Raw genomic sequence first — 22,036 nt, 5'->3', positions numbered from 1 at the left:
TACACATATTCTGGAGATGAACTATACTCTATTCATGCAATATTTTGTCATTCTCATGTATCCATCCTCTGTACAAGCTAGACGAAAACCACACACAAGAAGAAAAATTGAAGATGGGAGGGCAGTCTTTTTGTGCCAAACAAGCACTAGAAGATGTTAGTTTATAAGAACTCTGCCGACTCTCTTGGTAGCAAGTATCTGAATGTGAAGTTGTGAGGTATCCATTCGATGAGCTTGCGAGATCTGCCTTCCTGGCATTTATACATGGCTATCCGTAGAGTCACGGGAAGATAGCGCTCGATCATGTTCAACGATTCCTGCAAACTTAAATTGGCAGCTTTTGTGTAGGATTCTATAATCTTTGGTAAAAGAATTTTCTGCTCTTTATGTATTCTGATGTTGGCTCGAATGTGCTCTTCTTTTGCTGATTCCAGCTGCTGGTACAATCTCTTGGGATTATATATCCTCACCTAATTCGCCATAACGATATCCATAGGTAAGAGGATTGCAAATATAAAATGACCTCTCCCTCTGAGTAGCTAGCTCCCTTAGCAGTTCAAACTTTTTTAATGCTTACCGCAGGATCTGAGTAGCTCCCTGAACAGAGTGCAAAATGTAGTAGTGGTTCAGGGTGCTCGATGGCGTAATCCTGGCACTCATCTCTATCTTTGGATTGAAATCTTGAGTAGAGTAATAGCCGAAGCCACTGCAAGTTTTTTTTCAAAACATCCAGAAATAATTTTCAGCTAGCATTACAGGGATACATCAGAACTTAATCACATCGGTGATGCAGATCAAGTGACAAATAATTTATATGTGATTCGCATAGAGAAATTAACAAAGGGAAATCGAAAAAAAAAAATTGTAATATATTCACTATTATAATCAGATAACATAGAAAGCTGCTGGAATTTTCAGGTAATCTTGTATATTTTCATGATGCTGCTGGAATTATAATCAGATAACCTTGTAACCTTGTCAATTTTTAGGTTGTCTACAATGAAATAAAAAAGCATAAGGAGAACTAAATGCTCTTGCATGACTCTATTGCATGGTAGTAAGAAATATATAACCACACCTGTCCCGGAGGATGTATACAGCATCTCAAGATTGGACCTTGTATCATCTCTGCATTTACACTCCTACCATTGATAATATATGTGATCTGTGGGGGAACAAAGGAAGATTCTGTCAAACTAACTGAATATAACCACCGGATAGAAAAGAAGATGAAACATCCTAATGTTTGATTTCACCTTGGTGAGCAACAATATCCGTTTCGTACTACTTTGTGGAATGCCATATTCTAAATGTGCCTGAGAGGCAATAATGATCAGAGAAAAAAAAATAAATAAATAGGAAAGAACAATTAAATAATGGTTACATGCATCATCATGGCATTGTGTATGTTGATCCAGAAAGCAAGCTTCTCTTCATTCTTCATTTCACTAGGATTAACTGCTTCCAGCTTATCAACTAGTGATCTGTAACAAAAGTAACAGCTTTCAGTTTGCAAATAACCTTGTCAAATGAAAGAAATGAATAAATTGGACCTGCGAGCAGTTTGATCACTCAATTAGGTCATACTCCCCACACATATGTATTGTCTCACTCAAATATTTCAGAAAGATAGGTGATAATTTGGGAACATAGCAGTTCATTTAAGGGGTAGACACATAGTTCCAAAGAAAAATGAAATTGACAAATAGCAAGAGGAATATATTTACTCACTTATAGTTGTGCAGCATAGTTTCAACTTCACTGAACCTCTTAGACTCTTTACAAATAGCAGAAACTTCCATCATTGTATGATAAGGTCCACTGAAGTCAATTAATCCATCAGCCTGGAAAGTATTATCGATCTGTCTCCCAAGAGTGGACCCTCTTTTATAGCTGGGGCTCCATAAATCCCCAGCATAGTGTGAAGAACATGCGCTAACTGATGAGAAGGATGAACTGGGAGAAGACTTGAGACCGTGATATACCAGAGGACTATCTTTGAGTCTACAATATATGGCAGCCATGCATCTGACCATATCTTCAGATAGTTTGTTAGGTGTCTCAGGAATGTGATCAGCAATTCTAGTGCCAAGATGTTCTGCTAAGCTTACTATTTGATTGTGATCAACAATCCTCCCATCCTGTTAAATTATCAAGAAAAAAATATATGAGTAGAGTGGATTAAAGGGAATCAAAATTAACAAGATAGTCTGTAAAGTGTAAACAAAGAGGCAAGAAATTCAGAGCATGTACAAAAATAGTATTTCAGCTACCTCTAGAAATGACAACGGCAGTGTATGGCATGCCTTAAGGGCTCTAGATAGATTTTTCGCTGAAGGTGATAATCTAGCTGAACATACTGATCGTTGCAAGAGCGAGGAATGGCTGCGATTAACTCCAAGACTGTGCTTTTCCTGACACAGAACACCAGAATTGTCGCTCTGAAAACTTGTGGCCGACTTACGTGGTAGGATTATCCTACTAGACTGAACTGATAGATTCTGTTTTCGGGGTGAGAAATCAAGTGTCGATGACTCCGTAAGCTTTTCTGAGAGTGAGTTCATTGGTTTCTTATTGTCGTTCATATCAGCAGCAGGAGATAAATGGGTTATTTGCTGTTCAAAAGCTTTCCGGTAGAGTGACAGCAGATGTTGTTCCAAGTACATCACCTCTAACTCTAATATTGCGATCTCCTTTATTAGCTTCTTGGTAGGCTGAACCATATAGAAAGTAGGCATATCAGCCAATCCAAGGATAACAATCTAATATCAGGTAAATTTTAAATTAAAAATGCAGACTCAAATAATGAGAAGTATTTTACTATCATAATTTTTAAACAAAGAATACAGCAACAATGGAGCATTATGAGAGAAGAAAAAGAAGAAATTAGTTACCTTCGGGATGGAACTATCGTTGGAAAAAGAAGAACAAGACTTATGACCTAATCCTTTTTCAAGAGCATGCCGCACCGCAAACTGATCTTGTAGCCGTTTTTCAAGTTGCTGAATCTGCATCAATTGAGATAAAAAGTACATTCTAATCAAAGAATTGGAGCGTATTACACATTTTCACGTAACTTTGTTACTACCACCTACACAAGTACAAGAATGTAAAATAATCAGGAGGTACTAATCAGAAATTTAGGTTCCTCTTCATTTTTCAAATGCACAGAGGTTGAGCCTCATCAGAAGATACCCTTAGGGTCAAGATAGAATTCCAATTAACAAGCCAGCTAAATTTTCTTTTTCTGTACTTGGAATAGTTCTTATATGTGAGCACTGTATTGCTACCTTGTCTTCTGAAGAGCATTGAGCACCATGTTTCATTGTAAATCTTTTGGACCCTGATGCAGATACTGTATTCTAGCCGTTATCCTGAAATCTCATCTCTCATTATATGATTTTTTCTGATTATACTTTACAGATCTTTTGCTGCCGCAAGCACTGGGCATCTGCCTAGCAAATTCCTGCTGCCTGTCTACTTTTCGCAGTTTATAAAACTTTTCTATTAATTCAATCTTCCATTATAGTTTCAGATCAGGGGGTCACCAAGTTCTGACACACTACCATGATAGCATTGCACAGCAACAATTAGTCCTTTTATGCAGCATACTGCAGATGCATGATGAACTGCATTATGGACCTAAATACTCTGTGTGTTACCACATCAACTTTTGCAGGTATGCGTTTGAAGTAAATCTCATATCAAATAAATGCTTACTTTACCTCAGAGTAGTATATCAAATAAGCAGGCCCATAGTCGATATCACCCATAAGTTCTTACAACTGATAGGTCAGTATTATGAGATGTTTGACAACTTATTTAGATACGGCATGTTCGATAGCCATATTTCCCAGTTTAGAGAAGAAATTTCAGTAGGCAACTGACTCTTCAGAAGAACTTAAAAACTGTCATAATCATGTACAGATAGGATTTCACTAATGCTATATAATTTTCTTTGTTTACCTCTTGCTTTAAAGAGCTTGGGACCCCTGTGGAAACTAATTGTCCATCTTCTTTTATGCCACCTTCACCCTTGTCTTCTCCAACATCCTTGCAAAGCAAAACCAAATCTATGATGAGCAACTTACTATATTCTTGGCCTACAAGTGGAAGAAAACACTAGGAAGGACCCCTCAAGCAATTGAATTAAAATTGCTAGAAAATAAAGCTATAATGACTGCTTAAAAACTAATGCCAAAAGGATAACAAAATGGAGCATTAGTTTCCACGCAAAGAATAAAACTTACTTGATCTACTATTAACTAACACAAGAAGTCGCAGGATTCAGGAAAAAGAGAAAAGAGAGGAGAGAGAGAGAGAGAGAGAGAGAGAGAGAAGAAAAATCTACTACCTGCTTGAGATAATGGAAAGACTTGAGAGTTGAGCACAACTTTTCTTTTCTCAGTCTTTTGTCACAATCACTGTCATCACATACAACCAACGTCAAGAAAGATCGGAAGAATATAACCTTCCTATAGCAACATTTAATCTCTCTTTAAAATCAAAATCAAGTACTGAATCAACCAAGAGAAGAACGAAATTGCCACCTCTTTAAGCGTTTGTGCACGGAAGAGATTACTGTAGTCGAGTCCATTTGTTGCAGAGAAGGATCTTCACATATCTCTACCTGCATTTTGCAGTTGCAACTCACTTCCAATCCAATTCAATCCAATCCAATCCAATCCAATCCTATGAAGGACCTCATGAAGCTTCCTGACCATGGGATGTAAATAACACTCAAAAGACCTTAAAGAGAAGATGGAATAAAACATAAAAAAAAGTTAGCAGGTGACAAAGTAAAAGGTAGTAGTTACCACTCCAATAGTTGTTGAACAGATCAACTAAATTCGATTCTACAAAAGGCCTTATTGCTTGAAGGTGATCTTTCCTTGGAACTTGGTGTTCATCAACATAGCCACCACCCAATGCAACTGAGGGCTTAACTGTGACTCATTTTATAGGAATCCCCGTGACCATTTGACCACTACATCTTCTAGGAAACAAAAATAATAATTAATTACTATGATGGGTGACCACATAATAGTTCCATTATGCAATAAACTTTCTAGTAAGATTACCTGCTTCTTTTTCAACTATAAGAATATATTAAGTCCAGTTGCACATGTGGTTGTTTGGAGACATCTCTATTTTGTATTACAGACTTAATTAACTAGATAGAATGCATGTGATTTGGCTTTCCTTTGCATGATTTCTTCATCCATACAGCTGAAGTCAGTGTGTCAGGCTAGTGGACACCATGCTGCATGCAGGCTGCAGCTGAGGCTTGTTTATCTCAGTACTCATTGATTGGGTTTTGTCTTTTAACCAAGGTCACGCTCTGCAGTTTGACATCTCCTGAGGAAAAAGCCTGTGTATTATCTGAAAATAGTAATCATGTGAGCAAGAACTATTGCCTATCTCTCTGCCCGAAACTTAATCTTATAACGGGGAAAATATATTTTACTCCTTGTGGTTAGTCTAAAATTTAAAGTCTCTTTTAGATCTTTGATTTGTCTACTTTTCTCATAGTTTAACCTATCATTTCTTCCATCTCAAATCTCTCTCAATTTTATAGTTTGGGTGTTACAAATCTCCCCGAAAAAAAAGGGAAGATAAAAGATAAAAAGGATAAAAGCTTAACTGTTTTGATGAAGAATTATCTTACCATTAGCTTTGGGCAGAAAAACTAAAAACTGTATATATATATAAAAAACTACAACAGGACTAAGTGACACAAACAATAAATTCAGATGACTATGCTCTAAAATTTAGCCTAACCACAGAGATGTAAATCATAATTTTACCCTTTTACCATTAATCACCATTGTCCTACTTCATTTCCATAAGACCCTTGCATGATCCAGTTGCACTAAGCCATTAATCAATCTATTCTTACTCAAACATACATTTTTTTAATTATACTTTTCGGGTATCAAATACTCCCATCATTTTGAGATATACATGTATATATATAAAGGTACATGGGACCTATAAAATTACCATGTTGCATTCAATTATGGATAAATAAGGAACTAAGATGCTTTAGTAAAGCAGCTTCTAAAGGATAACTAAGATGCTCAGATTGTCCTGTATGGGATTGGGAAGTTCTGTTTGTCTCAGAATCCACTACTTAATATGATTTTGTCTGCTTGAATCTTTAGTGAACCCTTCCAAAACAACACCACCCTACCTGTTTCCTTCCAGTGAGAAGAACGCATCTGTAATGCTTTTGGAGGGAAAAAAAAAAAGAACAGCCTAACCCAGCTATAAACCTGTGTCTTTTTGTGAGCATTATAGCTGAAACAAGTGCATGCTTATCTTTGCAAGCATTCATAATAATTTTTTTGGCTGGAATTATTTTCCTTTATAAACTTGAATTACATTCATGGCCACAACTCTGTTCCAAGTTGTGAGATTCTTGAGCATTAATGACACCTTAAAATACGTGACACCAAGATAACCTTCAAGATTTATTAGTTAACCAAGTAGGATAAAGATATTATTACACGACAGACATGCTCGAGGTTTCATGTGCTCCGAGAGCACCCAAATACCCAATGGCCTTCGTCTACTGTGTAGGAGATGAACTCACCTTTGAGATTAAGATCCAGAAAGATGCCATTGGCCATAGAGCTGTCTGAGAATAATTAATGCTAGTTCCTTCGGTTTTATTCAGAAGGTCAAATGGCTGCAGGATTCATAACATACATCGGCTTTGCTGTTCATTTAGAATAATCTATGCAATTAGAAGTGATACACTTTCTTGGAACAATTAGCTACGCACTTGTTAGATAACAACAAGTTAATCTCGTCGTTCTTGTTAAGATACTCCTATGTGCATGTGTAGATGTGCTACGTGTATTATTTGTCAGATCTAGAAACACAAAAGGCTAGAAGCAATTTAGTCTAAACTATGCTTACGTCCTGACAATACTTAGTACTTCAAGAAATGCAGTTTTACACAGATTTGCTAATGACCGTAAGAAAATTAGAAAGCTTTAAATATATAGTAGACTTCTTTGCGAATTAGACCCACAAAAAGTTCCGAACTAATTCGTGGGGTAGAAGACCAATTCATCGTTATCGAGAAGAGCAAATGAGGTCAGCGGGAATCAGGGTCTCGTATCTCGAGGTCTACAGCTCCTCGGATGTATGTCTGAATCACACACACACGGAGAGAGAGGGAGAGTAAACGTTATCATCTGCTTCCATGGTTGAATAAAACTTGTCTTGACGTGTGAGAGTTTTGGAGACGCCTCTCCATTTTCTTGTCTTTTGCTCCAAGAGATTACTTCCCTCCTGAGGAAAATTTTCCATTATGCAATACTCTGTTTCCTCTGCCGAAATGAAAACAGAGGGGTTTGGGAAAGTTAGCTCCTTCTTCAGGGCTAGAATGAGCTAGAGTAGACTGTAATTACACCAAGATGAACAGTATGTAAAAGTGTTGTACTGCATTTTTATGTCTACAAGTTTCTCATTTGGCTTTTCTGACGAAGCAAGTGGCCAAAATATAATCTTTGAATATAATTTCATAATTGGATTCTTTGAGATTGGCGGCCAACCATCAGAAACTTGAAAGAGGTGTTAGAATTAAAGCTTTGATTTGGTATTAGGTGAAGACTTGCTCTGATATCTTTAAAGCTATCATATACAACATATAGTCTTCGTATTCAAACATAGTGTTCTTTTTTTTTCATATTCTGACATGAAATGTGTATATACAGTTCTACCTCTTGCTTACTTTCACACGAAAATATCTAAGGATATAGAATGTGGTACCTTGCCTTGCACTCATACTCCACTTAACTTTCGATGCTATGAAATTCTTATTCAAGCCAAAGTAATGCTACAGATATTAAAATAGGATGTGGGAAGACGTGTGCTTGAAGGTTGTTAACGAAAATAGTTGCTAGTTGAATTTCACAAAAGAGAGAAGACAAAAGAATTCAAGATATTGGGATAATATATATATATATATAAAATCTTAAAATTGAAATTGAATACAGAGGTGACACTAAACAGGGGCATTTGCACTAAAAAGTGCCTGAATTTTCAAAATAGTAATATCGAATTCTCATGTGCACCACACTCCCAACGTAAAAAAAAATATATATACATCTAGCACAAAAAAAATAAACACACTTCGCTTCTAAGAGTCCAATAGTATTATTATCAAAAAAAAAAATTTAATTAAATAGTGAAATGCCCCTGCTAAACATGCTTCCAAATCTAAATAGATCAAAAGTCAACAAGAATGTCTACTTCCTAAGTCAAAAGCAACGCCTGAACAATTTAAACTCCAATTTAAACTCATTTTAAAATCAAATACCGAAGTTATGCGTAAATATACTTCCAACAAAATCAACAAAGAAGAAAAACATGACCAATCTCAAAACAAAAACAAAAACAAAAAAATTGCCCACAAAGACGGAAGAGGTATAAAACACTCAAAAGCCACAATTGCTCAGTAATTTATTGGCATAAATATTGTATTGTTAGATTTAAATTCCAAAACACATCCCGCCTTCTATATACCTGGTCCACACACGGCGTCCAAAATTGGCAGGCGCCCTTAACTGCAGGAAAACCTCCTCAAGTTCCGAAGGATCCTCTGGCAAAATCAGGAACGAGCTTTACAGAACCTATGAACAACAAGTGGAGGTTTGTCATATACAAAAAGAAAGATATTTCTTCTCCCGCGCTCTAATTCCAGGCTTAGAATTGCCAAAAAAATACTAGCAGACACAGCAGGGAGTATATTCTCTGTATTTGCAGCTGCTCAAGTTAAAGCTGTACAGTTGCTAAGTGATGCAACACAATGAGCAGGTTTCATAGCTTGTCAATCACCTCAGCTGGCACGTTAAGATCAAAAAGTGCACCACCTCCATGAGCATCTTTCTTGGCTCGTTTATGTGACGAATATATGCTATCGTCTGAACTTGAAGATCCATGCAACTGAGTGCCAAGTCGCTTTCCTAGTACAGTTGCTTCTACGATACAAAATGGAAAGATGGGTCAGTGATTTCCAAGATCATCAACCAAGTTTCTTGTATTTTCCATTCTAATCACTGTAGAGGAAGGGAGAAGCTAACATACTAATGGAATAAATAATAAGTACACTACCCAAGAAGATATTTGTACAAGAACTTCAAGTGAAGAATATTAGTTAACTATCACAAAATATTATGAGATACAAATTAAAGTTATACCAGATCGATTTAGAGCTGTATCTGATCTAGAACAGCTTGCTTTTATGCTCCTCGAACTTTGATCAGAATCCCAACAAATGGTGAGTTCTGATGCCCTCTCGAGGCCCTTTGATTTGTACGGGGCAATATTGTGAGTCGTACGGAGAGGGTAAAGCAGTTCATTTTGGATACATTCATACCTGCAAAGACAAGAAAATCATTACAAACACTCCACCTTATCTGCAAAGGAAAGCAAGATAAATTTGTTATGCGCATACTAACATTTGCTTGCAGAGCCTATCAACAACATTGGACAGATTAATGACATGCCGCATTGTGTCCATGACTTCATCATCAGAAAAATCATGAAAATCCTTCTCGAGAAAACTAGATAGCTTTTCAACATTAGATTCTAACTGTTGTTGCTGATCCTCAAATAGGTTTTGCTTCATTTCCCTCTCTTCTGTAGTCATCTCATCCTTGAAGAGCTCATCCCCAAACATGTAAAATGCAAATGGATAAGAATAGGATAGAACACGTCTTGATCTAAAGAGCCTATTCAATCCATTTGTCACCCAAGAGTAATCTTTGATTTTGGATTCCTTGTTTTCTGAAATAGATATTTTCCCCTGGATAGTTTCCTTAAGATTGCTTTCCTGCTTAAGAGAATCTGTGTGCGCCTTGTGCCGGTTGTGATAATGCATATATCGATAGAGGTCGCGTCTCGCTTGTTCAGTTCTCTTTGCCTGGTCCTCTTTGAATCGACCACAACTGTGGCCACTAATACTTGACCATGTATGGTCTCGCCCCGTAGCACCGCCACATAACCAACTGCATCAAGGCCATCAATTTCAGAAATGAGGCTTTACATAGCAGTTTGCAAAACGGTTTGAAAATAAAGAAGTAAGAAGGGGCAGTTTTGACAAGAACATTCAATATATATATGAACACATGCTCGCAGATAAACCGAAACTTTTTGCATATCAGATCAAAGGCATGTTCCTTCATTTTGACAGATATTACATTAAAGAAGATGCATTGACTGAAATTCTAAAAGAATTCCAAGTGAAACTAAACAGCACATAGTTCTTAAAGAATAAATAATGTCAGCCGTCATTATTAAAGATCTAAAAGGTTCTAGTCAAATAATATGATGATATAATTAAACAAGGGCAATAAGGATGAAATGATGGCAGTTAGATGGCAACGGGACCCTTAGGATTTAATGTGGGAGTTAGGAATCAAAACCTTAAGATATGTTACCAGTAGTTCCAGTATATGAAATTTTACAGTCTCAAATTTTCTCAGCTGTTATATGGAAAGAAAGAGTTAATAGTGGATAAAGGGGTCCTCTCCACGCATAAGTGGGAGGTAATATGAGCTGTCGCAGTAGACAAAAAGAAATGAAATTTGGGTATATTTTTCTACACTTGGCTTAGTATCTTGTTGGTCGTTCGTCTGTCAGCCTTATCTATTACCGGGGCTGGAAGTTTGGAATAACCCCACAGTCAAGCAACTATGGGTGAAACAATTAATACCATTGTAGAAATGCCACATGCATCAACCACTCCACAATCAATCTAACTGAACAATTATCTTCCAACAGGATCAGTAAAAAGTAAGCAAAGCAATCACTAAAATATAATATAGAACTTACCAGAATGCTTGTCCACATATACATGCAACAAGATTGCAGCCACCATTCTTCTCAACAGGCTTGTGACATTTAGGGCAAAGTTTAGTGTTAACTGTGATCCAATTCACAGTCTCTGATTCATCCCGACATTTCTTGATCCACAGCTCCCACATCAAGCAAGAACAAGGTGAATGTGCTTCAGATAAGCAACTGAAACAAAATTGAAGTCCACATGAACATTCCACCTCACAGCAAATATCACCTTTCACGCGTATTGCATTTCCACAATGTGGCACACTTGGGCACCATTTGACCTTATTATTGTCCTCTATGTAAGATTCAAGCAAAAAGCGGTCAAAACGATCTGCAATTTCTGGATGTCTTGCGCTGACTAAGTTCCTGACAACTGCCTCGTCACAAACAGCATTACACTTGGGAGCCATGCACCTTATGCGCCGGCTTTGCCCATCATTAATCTTGACAATGAAATGTCCCGTCCAACCTGAGAGAAAGGATACACCACTAGGTTCTAGTCATAGATGCGTTACAATCGGAAAATACCAAGATCAAGAAAAAATTGCAGTATAATACATGCAGATATCATAAAGCTTTGCAGATCAGAAAGGGTCACAACAGAATAAAGAAGTAAGATTTCTTTCTCTCAGCTCATTGGTTCTTTCAGGGGGTCAGCCTTCTAACATGTGCCTTTTCCACCCCCACATCATGTGTATCATGTTTGCAGTTTATCCCTCCTAAGTCCTAACTATTGGCAGATGGTTGGGTTGACACTCATCAGACTAAGTGGTTGTCCAATGAAAATCATTAGCATATGATGTGCCTAGATATTGATTTGGTCACAAACAATAAGACATGCCACAGATTGTTATGCTTCAGCACTCATGTACACACCAGATGCTGTGGTGAACCAGGTGAGACCTACAGCACCAGCATCTACAATTTCCAAGCTCCACCCATCCCAATAAACCCAACAAAAATATATCATCCAAATAATTACATTATCTATTAAATGCACTTGTACAAAGTTATATCAAGTTATCAACAAATATCTTATCTCAGTTGGTAGGATCTTATTTGTGCAATTTGGTCGCAACTTCAAAACATGCTCAGAGAAAGAAAGGACATTTCCTTCTCAGAACAAAGAACCATCAGCCAACCACTTCCGAAAAAAAAAAAAACCAAACCAACCTGAGCTCAAGCCATCTTAGTATTAACTCAACCCAAGCTCATAGAAATTTGAAGTCAGGAAAAGCTCACTCGAGCTCCCCACCTTTAAATATACTCCTGTTTAGTAGGGAAACTATTTCCTATCATGTTGACCGGAAAATCACGGTCTTAGGATACAAACAAATCATATTATATGAATGAATCTGTCCACCTATAGTTAGCCAACTAACATTAGATATAGATTCCTAAATACAATAAATACAAGAGGATTAGAATCAATGGATCAGATTCACTTAATTAGCATATTAACAGATGTGTGTTTTTTCCATGCCTTAGAGTCTACAAGTATAAAATATTGCAGATAATCCATTTTGATAATATTGAATACAAAATGAATATATCTTGTGACAATTACATGGCATAGCATATAAATATCATCAGAATTTTTTTTTAATATTCATTGTTACCTAAGACTGGACTATATAGTCTCCCCTAAGGATAAAATCCTGCATATGTGCCTTCTTACCTAGAGCTTATGAAACCATACTGCTGCTTTGTAGAATTTAATGTAGCATATCAAACAGGTATTCTCTCAACCATGACTCAATGAGAAGGAGAAAGTGCAATCAAGTATAGCATAAGATCACAAGATAATTTGGAGGAAACAGGTAGCAGGTTGATCAGGAAGACATTCCATAACTGGACTATGGTACTATCCATGAGGAGATTAACTCATAGCTGATCGAATGATAACCATAAATAAATAAATCTGTAGATTTAATTTCACTTTCAGCTTCTCTAACTAAGTTTAGTCTGAGGAACCTTTATAATTGAAACTTTGCATGTCTTACCCAGAAAAGAAGGAATACTTACATTCATTGCAATAGCAGTGCCCACAGTCCATCTCAGTGACAGCATTGGCAGGAATTTCCTCGAAGCAGACATTACAGGTGACCAAATCTGACAAACTAGAAAAGGCACAAGATTTATTCTCTACAACAGTCACACCAGCCTCAGAGAACAACTGTTCGCTCCCCTTCTGATCAAGCAATTCAAATATCCTTTCCACGTCCCACCGGTAATGAATCAGCAGCGTCCTCGCGTGCTGCTCACTTAGGGTTAACAATTCCATCACCTTCCGCAAATCCTCCTTCTACGCCAGCCAGGGAAATCATCCATAGATGACTGATTAACTCAAACTTGCAACATTCATCAAACTATATCATCACGTAAAAGACGCCTATTTTCTTACCTGTGCATCCAAAAGGGATTCTTTTGTGATAACCTGCAATTCCAGATCAGCAAAAAAAATTAAAAAATCAACTCTTTTAAACAAATTGATGAAAGGAATCCAGCTCCGAGGCCTAATTAGTGAAAATTATCGATGAAAGCGAGAATAATAAATAGAAAGATGGACTATTTTTGTGAAAGATGGAATATTTTTGTGCAAGGAACCCTAGAAAGGGGGCAAGAAGGGGGAAAGAGAAGAGTAGGGGACACACCGATGAGACGGACCAGTCGCAGTCCTCCTTGCGACCGTCTTCGAGTCCTTGTAGGACGGTCTCTTCTAGGGCGTCCTCTTGATCGCTAAAGTAGATATTCTCCCCCTCCTCCTCCTCCTCCTCCTCCTCCTCCTCCTCCGGGTCGCTCGATGAAGGGAGATCGTCGTCGCTGGCCATAGAATAAAGGATGGGTGGGGAAAGGATCGAAGGCAAGAACAGCGTCTCGATCGGATTGGAGACAATCGATCCAATTGGAGGGGGGGGGGGGACGAAGAGAAGCTTCGAAGGGAAAAGAGGAAGAATAGAAAGAAAAGAAAGCGAGAGGGACGAAGGAAAGCTGTGACTGGTGATTCTTGGTTTGGTGTCGGTTTTTCTCTCTTTTTTTCACTTTTGACACTAACACTGTATCCATTTCCGGATTCTAAACCAATACCCGACATCGAGCGGCCGCCCACCCGATTAGTAGCTTTAGCGGATGCAGACCCGAAACCCCAAATGACGTTATGCCATTAATATTTTTTTAGCCAACTCCAAGCCCAATTAGCTTTTGTAAACGAAGCCCGCACTCCGCCCGTATTCTTGTAGCTGGACTCAAAAGATTGGAAGGCATGAAGCCTCATTAACGATTAATTAAGCATTCCTTTTATATTAACTGCCTTACATAACTGGTGCCGCTTTAAATCCGACAATTTAGATTTGCCAGCTGCTAGATTTGCCAATTATACTATTTCCAGATTCTTTTCCTTTCCTCGTTTCTAAAATGTCTACTTTCCTTGAGAAGGTTTTTTATTAGATTGGGTATGAGTTCTCTTATCCATGGTGAGAACAAAGGTGAGATGTAGCTGTGGTTGTTCTGTCGGTAATTACTTTTAACTATGTAAGAGTAGCATTAAACATGGTAATTAAATCCTCTTCCACTCTTTCAGGAGATACAATTAAGCCCCAAAATTGCTTCCAAAATTGGAACGTTAATATCTTGTATAAAACGATATGCACCTCTCTTTACTCTTTTTATAATAAAACTCATTCCCTCCTATATAGTTACACCATGGTTGGCAGGAAGCCGAGCATGGGACGGCAAAAGATCGAGATAAAGAGGATCCGAAACGAGGAGGCCCGACAAGTGTGCTTCTCGAAGCGCCGCGCCGGACTCTTCAAGAAAGCGAGCGAGCTCTCCATCCTCTGCGGCGCCGAGATCGGCATCATCGTCTTCTCCCCCGCGGGGAAGCCCTTCTCCTTCGGCCACCCGTCCGTCGGCTCCGTCGTCAACCGCTTCCTCTCCGACGATAACGGGAGCCGCCATCAGCACAACCGGTCGCAGTACGCGGAGCTGGAGCGGCGGTACGAGGAACTGCGAGGGAGGGTGGAGGAGGAGAAGAAGAAGCGGGAGGCGATCGAGGAGGGGATGCGAGGAGGGATTAATGCGTTCCGGTGGGGCGCGGCCGCCGCGAACGTGGAAGGGTTGGGATTGGAGGAGCTGGAGGCGTTCGAGAGGGCGTTGGTGGGGCTGAGGACCGCCGTGGCCAAGAGGGCGGATCAGCTACTGCACGAGGCGTTGGCGCGCAAGCAGCAGCAATATCCGACGGCGAGTCCTTTTGCTGTTAAGCGTGAGGACTCTTGTCTTTCCATTCACCGTGGATTGGGTGATGGGTTTAGTTTCTTTGGGTCCTTCTAATTTTCATTTTATTTTTTATTTCAGTGATAATTACATCTACACCCTTTTATTTGCACGCAATTTTTTCTCTTTTTCTTTTCACCCTTATAAAAATCTTTGGAATACCCATTCTGATCTGATCGATGATGTTAGGCTCTCAAGGATTATTTTGCTCTTACTTTAGAGGCAGATCATTTATGTTTTTAATTAGGCAAATACTATCAGAAGGACGAGAGATTTTTTTTCATAATTTAGAAGTTCTATGTGCAATTAGTGCACTTTAACTATTCCACGATTTGCTACTTTCTGATAATAAATTAGAACTTGCTTATAAATCTCTCAATTAAAGGGCTTTATTGCAATATATACACCTCAAATAATGAACAACGAAAGATGCTTCTGGGCAAGGTTGTGTATACTTCATTCAAGATCGCAGAGTTTTCAGATAATTTGAGTGACAAGAAAAGTATATAGAAACAATTTCTTTTCTTAATGAAAGAAAAAAAATTAGCTTCACAATTGGTCGACATTGCTGACTCAGGCCGATGCAACCATCAGGCAGATCAGCAGAATACTACTACATTTATTCTTTACAACTTAAAAGAGAGCCAGAGAGGTAAAAAACGAAAGAAAAGGGAAAAGGAATTATGATATAGAGAAAACAATGGTTCATATCATCACTCTTGCGAAGAAGATAAAAAGGCTGCTTGCAGAGTTGCAGTTGCAGCCCCCTTGTTTTCCTGGGTATGATGAACTTACCTGATTAGATGTTCGACCAATTCATAACGAGTGAGAGGGAGTAGTACTGTATAGTACCTTATGTTTCCTTGTACTAGAATTTTGGCACAGATGGCACCGGTGAAGTTGGAGGCTTCAAGTCTTCGTACCTGTTCATATAATAAAGTATTTTCATGATGACATATAAGATTTTACTCCGAAGGAAGTTCAGACAAGAAGCAAGTGTAAACAAATTCTCTTAGGAAATCTTTTTAAGTGTTAGAAATTACATCGCATATGGTGAAAGGGGTTGCAGCTTTTCTTGCTCGTTGTGCTGTTCATGTGATGATCCATCAACGTTTGAAGTCTCATTAATAGTAGATGTTGACATCTGAGAACTACTGTCAGCGGCAAATGCTGAAATGGATGACGCAATAGCAGGTGCATTTGGAGATGGTGAAGTAGGAGGCTTCAAGTCATCATATCTGTTATGAGATGCCACAAATTCTTAGCAGAATAGAGTGAATTCACTAAAGAACAATAAGTATCAACAATGAGCAAATTCACTGAGGCATGCGGGAGTATGATATGTATATTGTGTGTAACATGGATGGATGCATGAGATATCCAGGAAAATTCACAATGATCAAAAGAAGCATCACAATGGCAATCTATTACAAACTTTAGTATATCAGCCTGCTACTCTTATAAAGTGTTGGTAAACATTTGGTTAATCCAAATGACGGAATCATCTCATATTTTGAGATCTCATTTTTTGCAAACTTAAACCAACAATAGTATGGTAGTGCCATTCCTTCTATCAATATAATGCATCATTACTTTAAGATCATAATACTGCCTAACTTCCAGCCAAGCAGCCTGTCTGTAGAGTTGGTAATGGCAAAATTAGCAGCAACAAAATAGTCATTCACTTATTCCTAGATGGATGATCAGTTTTTCCATTATCTTAAGAACACCACAGTGGTAAGTTAGAAGAAAAGTCAGCTATACAGATGGAAGTTTCTAGTGGTAAACACAACAGCCATTAAGATCTCTTACGCAGGATAAGGCGACAAATGACTTGAATTTTGAGAATTGATAGAGGGAAATCCATCTGTTCCAATGTTATCAATATCAAGTACCACCGGTGGTGTATTACTTGCAAATTTCTCTCTTCTGCTAGATGTTAGTGTTGGAGAGCTAGGTGGTTTTAAATCTTCATATCTGCAAAGCATTATATCAGGATCAAATATGTACGCCCACATGTAGCACTGGTATGAAGTGTGTGCGAGAGAGAGAGAGAGGGAGATAGAGAGAGAGGTACATATAGCTAATTATTTCTTACGCGGTATATGGGGAGAGAGGCCTCGTCTTAGAATCTGGAGCTTGGACAGATTCTTTCTTGTTGGTATCTGATAAACTCTCTCCTGCATATGTAGCTTTGGACTCCGAATCAAGTTTCTCAGGTGTCTTCTCTCTACTTCCCTGTGTTGTGCTTGGGGTAGGTATAGGGGAGGTTGGTGGCTTTAAATCATCATACCTATTGATATAGCATATTCAGTTTCACTTGGTACCTCGCTCTCTATTCTCTGCTTCACTCGAACACATTTATGAAAGCAACTTACATTATGTAAGGAGAGAGCGGCCTTGGCTTCAGTTCTTCCACTAGCTTAGGTTTGTCCTCAACAATTTCTTTGGCTGGTCTAGATTCAGAAGTAGATGGCACAGGACCTGGTTCTTTTTCAGTTGGCAATTCCTGATAGAAAAGCAAAATGGGTGATTATTAGAACAGACTTCAGAAACCAAAAAGATAATCCAAGGGAATTTTACAGTAGGGGAAGATCTAGAATTTCTTCTGATGGAAGTTTTTTCTTCCAAATTTTACCTTAGCAAAAAGTGTCATATGCAGAAATAAGTTGAACTTATAGAGCCTCTTTATTCCCTTGGCATGGTAGGACCTAATCATGAGGACCTTTTAAAATCTTGTTACCATAAGAGTGTATTTGATTGCTAGAAAGTGAAATTCAATAAAGTATTCTATATCAATAAAGTGATTTTCTTTTTTCAAAAAAGAAAGTGAAAAAAAAAGTGAGATTTTTTTTAAAGGTTAAAAAGTCACTTCTTTTATAAAATTTTTACAACCAGACATCAAAAGTAAAGAAATCTAAGAAAATAAGTACTTTCCTCTCCACTTTTCTAGCAATCAAATACCCCATAAATAATAAATAGTATGTATTTCTATAGAAAAAATTATCAAGATGATGGTTCATCACAATATCAATAAAATATAAAGGCTCATATGAAAAGTCTGGAAATTCATTGTACTTATTTTCTGGTAATACAAGCCAAGGAAAATATATATGATACAAACATGTATGATTTACTGGCAACTACAAAAACATCAAAAAAAAAGAGAAAAAATCCAACTCACGAATTGGCAAAGTCAAACATATAGTACTTTTGTCCATTAATTAGGAAAGCCTTAGTAAGAGACCAACCCGTTGTGAAGGAATAGTGGTGAGAAGCTCTTCCATAGGGAGTAGTGGTGCGGTTGTCTCAGCAATTACTTCGACCACTTTACAGAATGACAGCCTCCTATTTTTTGCCATACAAGCCATTAGTTCAGCAACCTGAAATTATCATTGTCTAGTTAGCTTTAACATGTTATGACGATGTACTTTGGCACAATGTCTGAGAGCAAAGTGAACCTGAAGGTTTGAGACTTGACCACCAAAGTACATGTCCTCATTTGCAAGGACAATGTTGTGTGTTTCCTTGTAAGAATCAGTTGGCCGTTCCATTCCTCCAGGTCTTACTATCTGTGTCATATAGATTAAACAAATGCACTGACTGATATTCTAGAGAAAGATGAAAGAACTTGATGTATATACACAAGCACAAGTTAATTAGTCCTTAATCAGGTAAAACATTGTAATCACTTACTGTGTAAGGAAGACCACTAGCAATCAGTACTTCTTCAGCTTTTCTTTTCCAAAATAAGACTCCCCAAAACAAGCTTTAGCCAGAGAAAAGGTGTATGGTCAGAGTAAATATTTCACAAATAGAAATAAGATACCTCCTAAATCAAGTCAAAGTTTTGCCTAGATTATCTTATAGAATTTGAATTCTTTAGTGTCTATTACATAGATTACTGAAATATGGAAAATCATCATTCTTGACACAAGCTAGCAGAAGTAATACTAAGTTTGGAAGAAGAGTTCAGATGACATAATTTTCTGCTGCAGTGAATGTAAGCGATACTAGGACTTAGGAGGCATTCCATTCCCTATTACATGCCTATGAGATGCTTTTCCAGATAATTATTTAAAAAGTGTGTAGATATTAGAGCAAAACCCATCTGGTAAATGCCCTTCGACATGACTTACTTTAATATAGCAGCAGGAAACCCAATCTTATTTGTCCCCAAGGACGTAAGCAAAATGAAGTGGCCAACTTTTGCAATAGTTGCTGCACGCAAATAAAGGATAAGTATTTGAAAGTATACTGCAATCTCAATATGGAAAGACAGAGAGAAAAAAGCCTGCCTTCACATTGGGTAAAAGACTATAGAATCATTATCAGTGAAACTTTGATTGCTTCTCAAAGTTCATATATTAACAGAATGAAGCATGCAGAAACAAATATTCCTTCCAAAAATGACTCACTTAAAAAAGCATAATAGTGTCATATATAAGAATATAGTTCATATCATGGTAATAGATATTATTTGTAAATCACTAACCTTATGTGTGTCAACAAGAGATAAAAAAAATTTACTTTACCTGCTTTAATAAGGTTCTTTGTAGCTTCATAATCAATCCGATATGGTCCTGTTACATCAAAAACTTCCTTTTCACTAGCTCCAATGCAACATATGACTATAGAAGCATTCCCTATAGCTGGTATTATGCCATCTTCTTTTTCCAAGTCACACTCGACAATTTCAAGCTTTTCTACAGCTGGTCTAAAAAGCAAAAAACATCTGTTATTGGTAGTAGGAAGCAACTAAACTTGAGGAAGACAACAAATAATCCATTGGTTGCAGAAAATATTAAATGGGATTTAATTGAGGTACTGCCTATCTTACGTGGAATTTCTGAAGTTTCAGTTAAATCATCTTGCTTCATTTGTCGAACACTCTGCAGAATGAACAAAATGACTAGCATAACGATTTTGACAAAGCGCTGGTACTTGATTAACATAACAAGTAGAATATCTGAAGACTACTACTTGCACAAGGGATGCTGCTCTCTGCGAACTTCTGACGCCCGCTCGGACTCTAAAGCCAAGTCTAAGAAGTTCCCTGATTAAAAATGAATAATTCAGCTGACTTGCAGAGAAGATAATATTTACAACTTCGATATAAGGGCAAAGATCGGATAGTAGCATGTGACCTTACAGTACGCGAACCTACTCTGCCAGTGGAACCTGCAACAAACACAACATCATCGGCTTTAGGACTGGCTTCCTGTTTAGTTGCTCCAGATGTGCTGGGACTGGATCCAGTGGGAGCACCTGCAGATGTTGACAAAAAATTAGAGCAGTTGACTTGGGAGATAAGAATACAAACTTGTGTAACCAAATTACCCGCTAGTAATTCAATGGTCATTATGTTCCATTTACGATCTCCTAACAATGAGAAGATAAATTTTCTAATGCTGATCTAAGCGTGGACAGACGGCACTTGTCCAGCAATTGTAGAAGATTCTTGTAATATGAAAATATGGGTGAGGAAGCACAAGATATGAAATAATTCCAGACATAGCAGAGGAAGTCTGAGATATGTCCAAGCATATGATTGCCATTGTTGGTGTATGCATTTGGATTGGATGGATTTCAAAATAGATCAACCGATCAGGAGACAATATCTAGCTTCGTTAATTTTCTTGGTACATTTACAAACAAGCACTCTAGAGTTTCTTGATTCTAAAGTTCTCTTAGATATTCACGGATGGAAAACAATCAAATATCGGATGTCTTGTACTAAATGAGGAATACTTTGCTAATGTGAATGTCTCTCTAAGCAATAACATATGCATCAAACACAGCTCAATGCACGAGAAGAAGTGAAATGGCGAAATACCGGAAGCTCGAGGGCGGAATTGTAAGAGTCCGGCGTTCCTGGCACCTGGGCAGTTCATGGCTCGGTTCGTAAAGTTGGCAGCGTCGCCGAGAATCGAATTGGGCTTTAGCATTTTAGCCCTCCCCATTGATGACAATGGCAAGCTCGTCAAAGCACGGGGAGAACGCATCGTGAAGAGCTCCATCTTTAGCGCTTCACCTTCGCTCCCTCTGATTTCTTCTTCTTTTTTTTTTGTTTTCTTTTTTCTTTTTGTTCTTCCCTAGTTTTATTTTGGATTTCGTGGGGATGGGAATAAGGGAAATTATTTGTCTATTATCGGTGGATATATCATCTTATTTTCCTTATTTTCAAACGTGTCAGCGTTATGTCCTCGTTTTGGGATGTCGTGGGCCCCTGTGTCTATCCTCCCACTTTGATGGGCTTTTTTATTCCTCGGTGATCCGGCCCCAGATTATTTACGAGCCCGAAAGCTAAATATGAGTTGGACAAATAATTAAATACAGAAACATTTAAGTCTCACTAAGCTTTTAACTACATAGTCTAGCTATAAGCGTCGCAAAACAATTGCTCTGAATCAAACTCCTTCGAGACCTGCTTAAAGTCGTTGTGTTATCAAACTGTTCTTCCAAGTTAACTAGATTACTGAGTCATCAATCGAATCGAGCCACCAAACCACTAACCATCAAATAATTTCTCAACAATATTATTTGGAGTTGAAGTTGAACCCATAATCTCTTTGATCCTGGAAATGTACCTACTAACTCTACTAGAGTTGGCTGGTGTGATCCGACATAAGATGGAAAAGGGCTGGGGATTGTTTCTATATAATTTTGGTTGTATCAAAGTATATTTACATTTATATACTGTGCTAAAGTTGAAAATCATATCTAAATAAAATGCTACCATTGAGATTAATATGGTAAATTGGTTGATCTCTATACCTTCGTAGACATATAATTTTTTAATTACTGTTGTTCACTTGCTTTGTCTTTTCTTTTATTCTTTAATTGTGGATTTTAGGATGCTTCTACATAATGCTGGGGACATCGGGCCCATTTGCATACGTAT

General features: G+C 37.8%; 4 protein-coding genes across 10 annotated transcripts; 1 reads left to right on the top strand and 3 right to left on the bottom strand.

Annotated features, from left to right (window-relative positions):
* Positions 1 to 15: 15 nt before the first annotated feature.
* Positions 16 to 4,920, bottom strand: LOC140774950 (uncharacterized). Of its 2 annotated transcripts, XM_073118145.1 has the most exons (12): positions 4,818 to 4,920; positions 4,551 to 4,692; positions 4,355 to 4,424; positions 3,967 to 4,053; positions 2,895 to 3,008; positions 2,274 to 2,714; positions 1,732 to 2,141; positions 1,385 to 1,484; positions 1,257 to 1,316; positions 1,079 to 1,165; positions 578 to 706; positions 16 to 470 (listed from the first exon to the last, which is right to left on the bottom strand). In XM_073118145.1, exons 2-12 carry the CDS (start codon positions 4,634 to 4,636, stop codon positions 162 to 164), a joined length of 1,893 nt encoding a protein of 630 aa, XP_072974246.1. In that variant the 5' UTR covers positions 4,637 to 4,692; positions 4,818 to 4,920; the 3' UTR covers positions 16 to 161. The 2 variants fall into 2 exon arrangements, with proteins under 2 accessions (XP_072974246.1, XP_072974247.1); XM_073118146.1 differs by lacking the exon at positions 4,818 to 4,920 and having other exon boundaries at positions 4,551 to 4,704.
* Positions 4,921 to 6,978: 2,058 nt separating this feature from the next.
* LOC140773837 (probable E3 ubiquitin-protein ligase ARI2) lies at positions 6,979 to 13,846 on the bottom strand. Of its 5 annotated transcripts, XR_012106532.1 has the most exons (9): positions 13,515 to 13,845; positions 13,265 to 13,297; positions 12,886 to 13,165; positions 10,849 to 11,329; positions 9,474 to 10,022; positions 9,213 to 9,391; positions 8,851 to 8,993; positions 8,539 to 8,645; positions 6,979 to 7,340 (listed from the first exon to the last, which is right to left on the bottom strand). XR_012106532.1 is itself a non-coding variant. In XM_073116606.1 (8 exons), exons 1-8 carry the CDS (start codon positions 13,689 to 13,691, stop codon positions 8,637 to 8,639), a joined length of 1,851 nt encoding a protein of 616 aa, XP_072972707.1. In that variant the 5' UTR covers positions 13,692 to 13,845; the 3' UTR covers positions 8,456 to 8,636. The 5 variants fall into 5 exon arrangements, 3 of the variants coding, with proteins under 3 accessions (XP_072972707.1, XP_072972706.1, XP_072972705.1); XR_012106531.1 differs by having other exon boundaries at positions 6,981 to 7,340; positions 8,539 to 8,993; positions 13,515 to 13,844; XM_073116606.1 differs by lacking the exon at positions 6,979 to 7,340 and having other exon boundaries at positions 8,456 to 8,645.
* A 373-nt stretch (positions 13,847 to 14,219) lies between these two features.
* LOC140773839 (agamous-like MADS-box protein AGL61) lies at positions 14,220 to 15,281 on the top strand. Its single transcript, XM_073116607.1, has 2 exons — positions 14,220 to 14,345; positions 14,556 to 15,281. The coding sequence occupies exon 2, from the start codon at positions 14,563 to 14,565 to the stop codon at positions 15,187 to 15,189; it is 627 nt and encodes a 208-aa protein (XP_072972708.1). The 5' UTR covers positions 14,220 to 14,345; positions 14,556 to 14,562; the 3' UTR covers positions 15,190 to 15,281.
* A 284-nt stretch (positions 15,282 to 15,565) lies between these two features.
* Positions 15,566 to 21,243, bottom strand: LOC140774740 (protein TIC 62, chloroplastic). Of its 2 annotated transcripts, XM_073117835.1 has the most exons (15): positions 20,969 to 21,241; positions 20,280 to 20,400; positions 20,116 to 20,188; positions 19,973 to 20,024; positions 19,668 to 19,844; positions 19,272 to 19,353; positions 18,829 to 18,901; positions 18,594 to 18,704; positions 18,384 to 18,515; positions 17,511 to 17,641; positions 17,231 to 17,425; positions 16,945 to 17,109; positions 16,176 to 16,370; positions 15,985 to 16,055; positions 15,566 to 15,908 (listed from the first exon to the last, which is right to left on the bottom strand). In XM_073117835.1, exons 1-14 carry the CDS (start codon positions 21,150 to 21,152, stop codon positions 16,001 to 16,003), a joined length of 1,746 nt encoding a protein of 581 aa, XP_072973936.1. In that variant the 5' UTR covers positions 21,153 to 21,241; the 3' UTR covers positions 15,566 to 15,908; positions 15,985 to 16,000. The 2 variants fall into 2 exon arrangements, with proteins under 2 accessions (XP_072973936.1, XP_072973937.1); XM_073117836.1 differs by lacking the exon at positions 16,945 to 17,109 and having other exon boundaries at positions 20,969 to 21,243.
* Between the last annotated feature and the right edge of the window lie 793 nt (positions 21,244 to 22,036).

The sequence above is a fragment of the Typha angustifolia genome, chromosome 13 (genome assembly GCF_048772165.1).
Source record: "Typha angustifolia cultivar Huaian chromosome 13, ASM4877216v1, whole genome shotgun sequence".
NCBI lineage: Eukaryota > Viridiplantae > Streptophyta > Magnoliopsida > Poales > Typhaceae > Typha > Typha angustifolia.
This window is presented reverse-complemented; position numbering and strand designations above follow the sequence as displayed.

Coding starts and splice junctions, on each gene's coding strand:
- LOC140773839 (XM_073116607.1), top strand. CDS start 14,563: ATGGTTGGCAGGAAGCCGAGCATGGGACGGCAAAAGATCGAGATAAAG.
- LOC140774740 (XM_073117835.1), bottom strand. CDS start 21,152: ATGGAGCTCTTCACGATGCGTTCTCCCCGTGCTTTGACGAGCTTGCCA. Junction 20,025..20,115: donor GAGCAGCATCCCTTGTGCAA/GTAGTAGTCTTC, acceptor TTCATTCTGCAG/AGTGTTCGACAAATGAAGCA. Junction 17,426..17,510: donor CCGCTCTCTCCTTACATAAT/GTAAGTTGCTTT, acceptor CTATATCAATAG/GTATGATGATTTAAAGCCAC.
- LOC140774950 (XM_073118145.1), bottom strand. CDS start 4,636: ATGCAGGTAGAGATATGTGAAGATCCTTCTCTGCAACAAATGGACTCG. Junction 3,009..3,966: donor CAAGCTCTTTAAAGCAAGAG/GTAAACAAAGAA, acceptor CAATTGATGCAG/ATTCAGCAACTTGAAAAACG. Junction 471..577: donor GGAGCTACTCAGATCCTGCG/GTAAGCATTAAA, acceptor ATGGCGAATTAG/GTGAGGATATATAATCCCAA.
- LOC140773837 (XM_073116604.1), bottom strand. CDS start 13,691: ATGGCCAGCGACGACGATCTCCCTTCATCGAGCGACCCGGAGGAGGAG. Junction 13,298..13,514: donor GCGACTGGTCCGTCTCATCG/GTGTGTCCCCTA, acceptor CTGGAATTGCAG/GTTATCACAAAAGAATCCCT. Junction 11,330..12,885: donor GCACTGCTATTGCAATGAAT/GTAAGTATTCCT, acceptor CCTTTCTCTCAG/GTTGGACGGGACATTTCATT.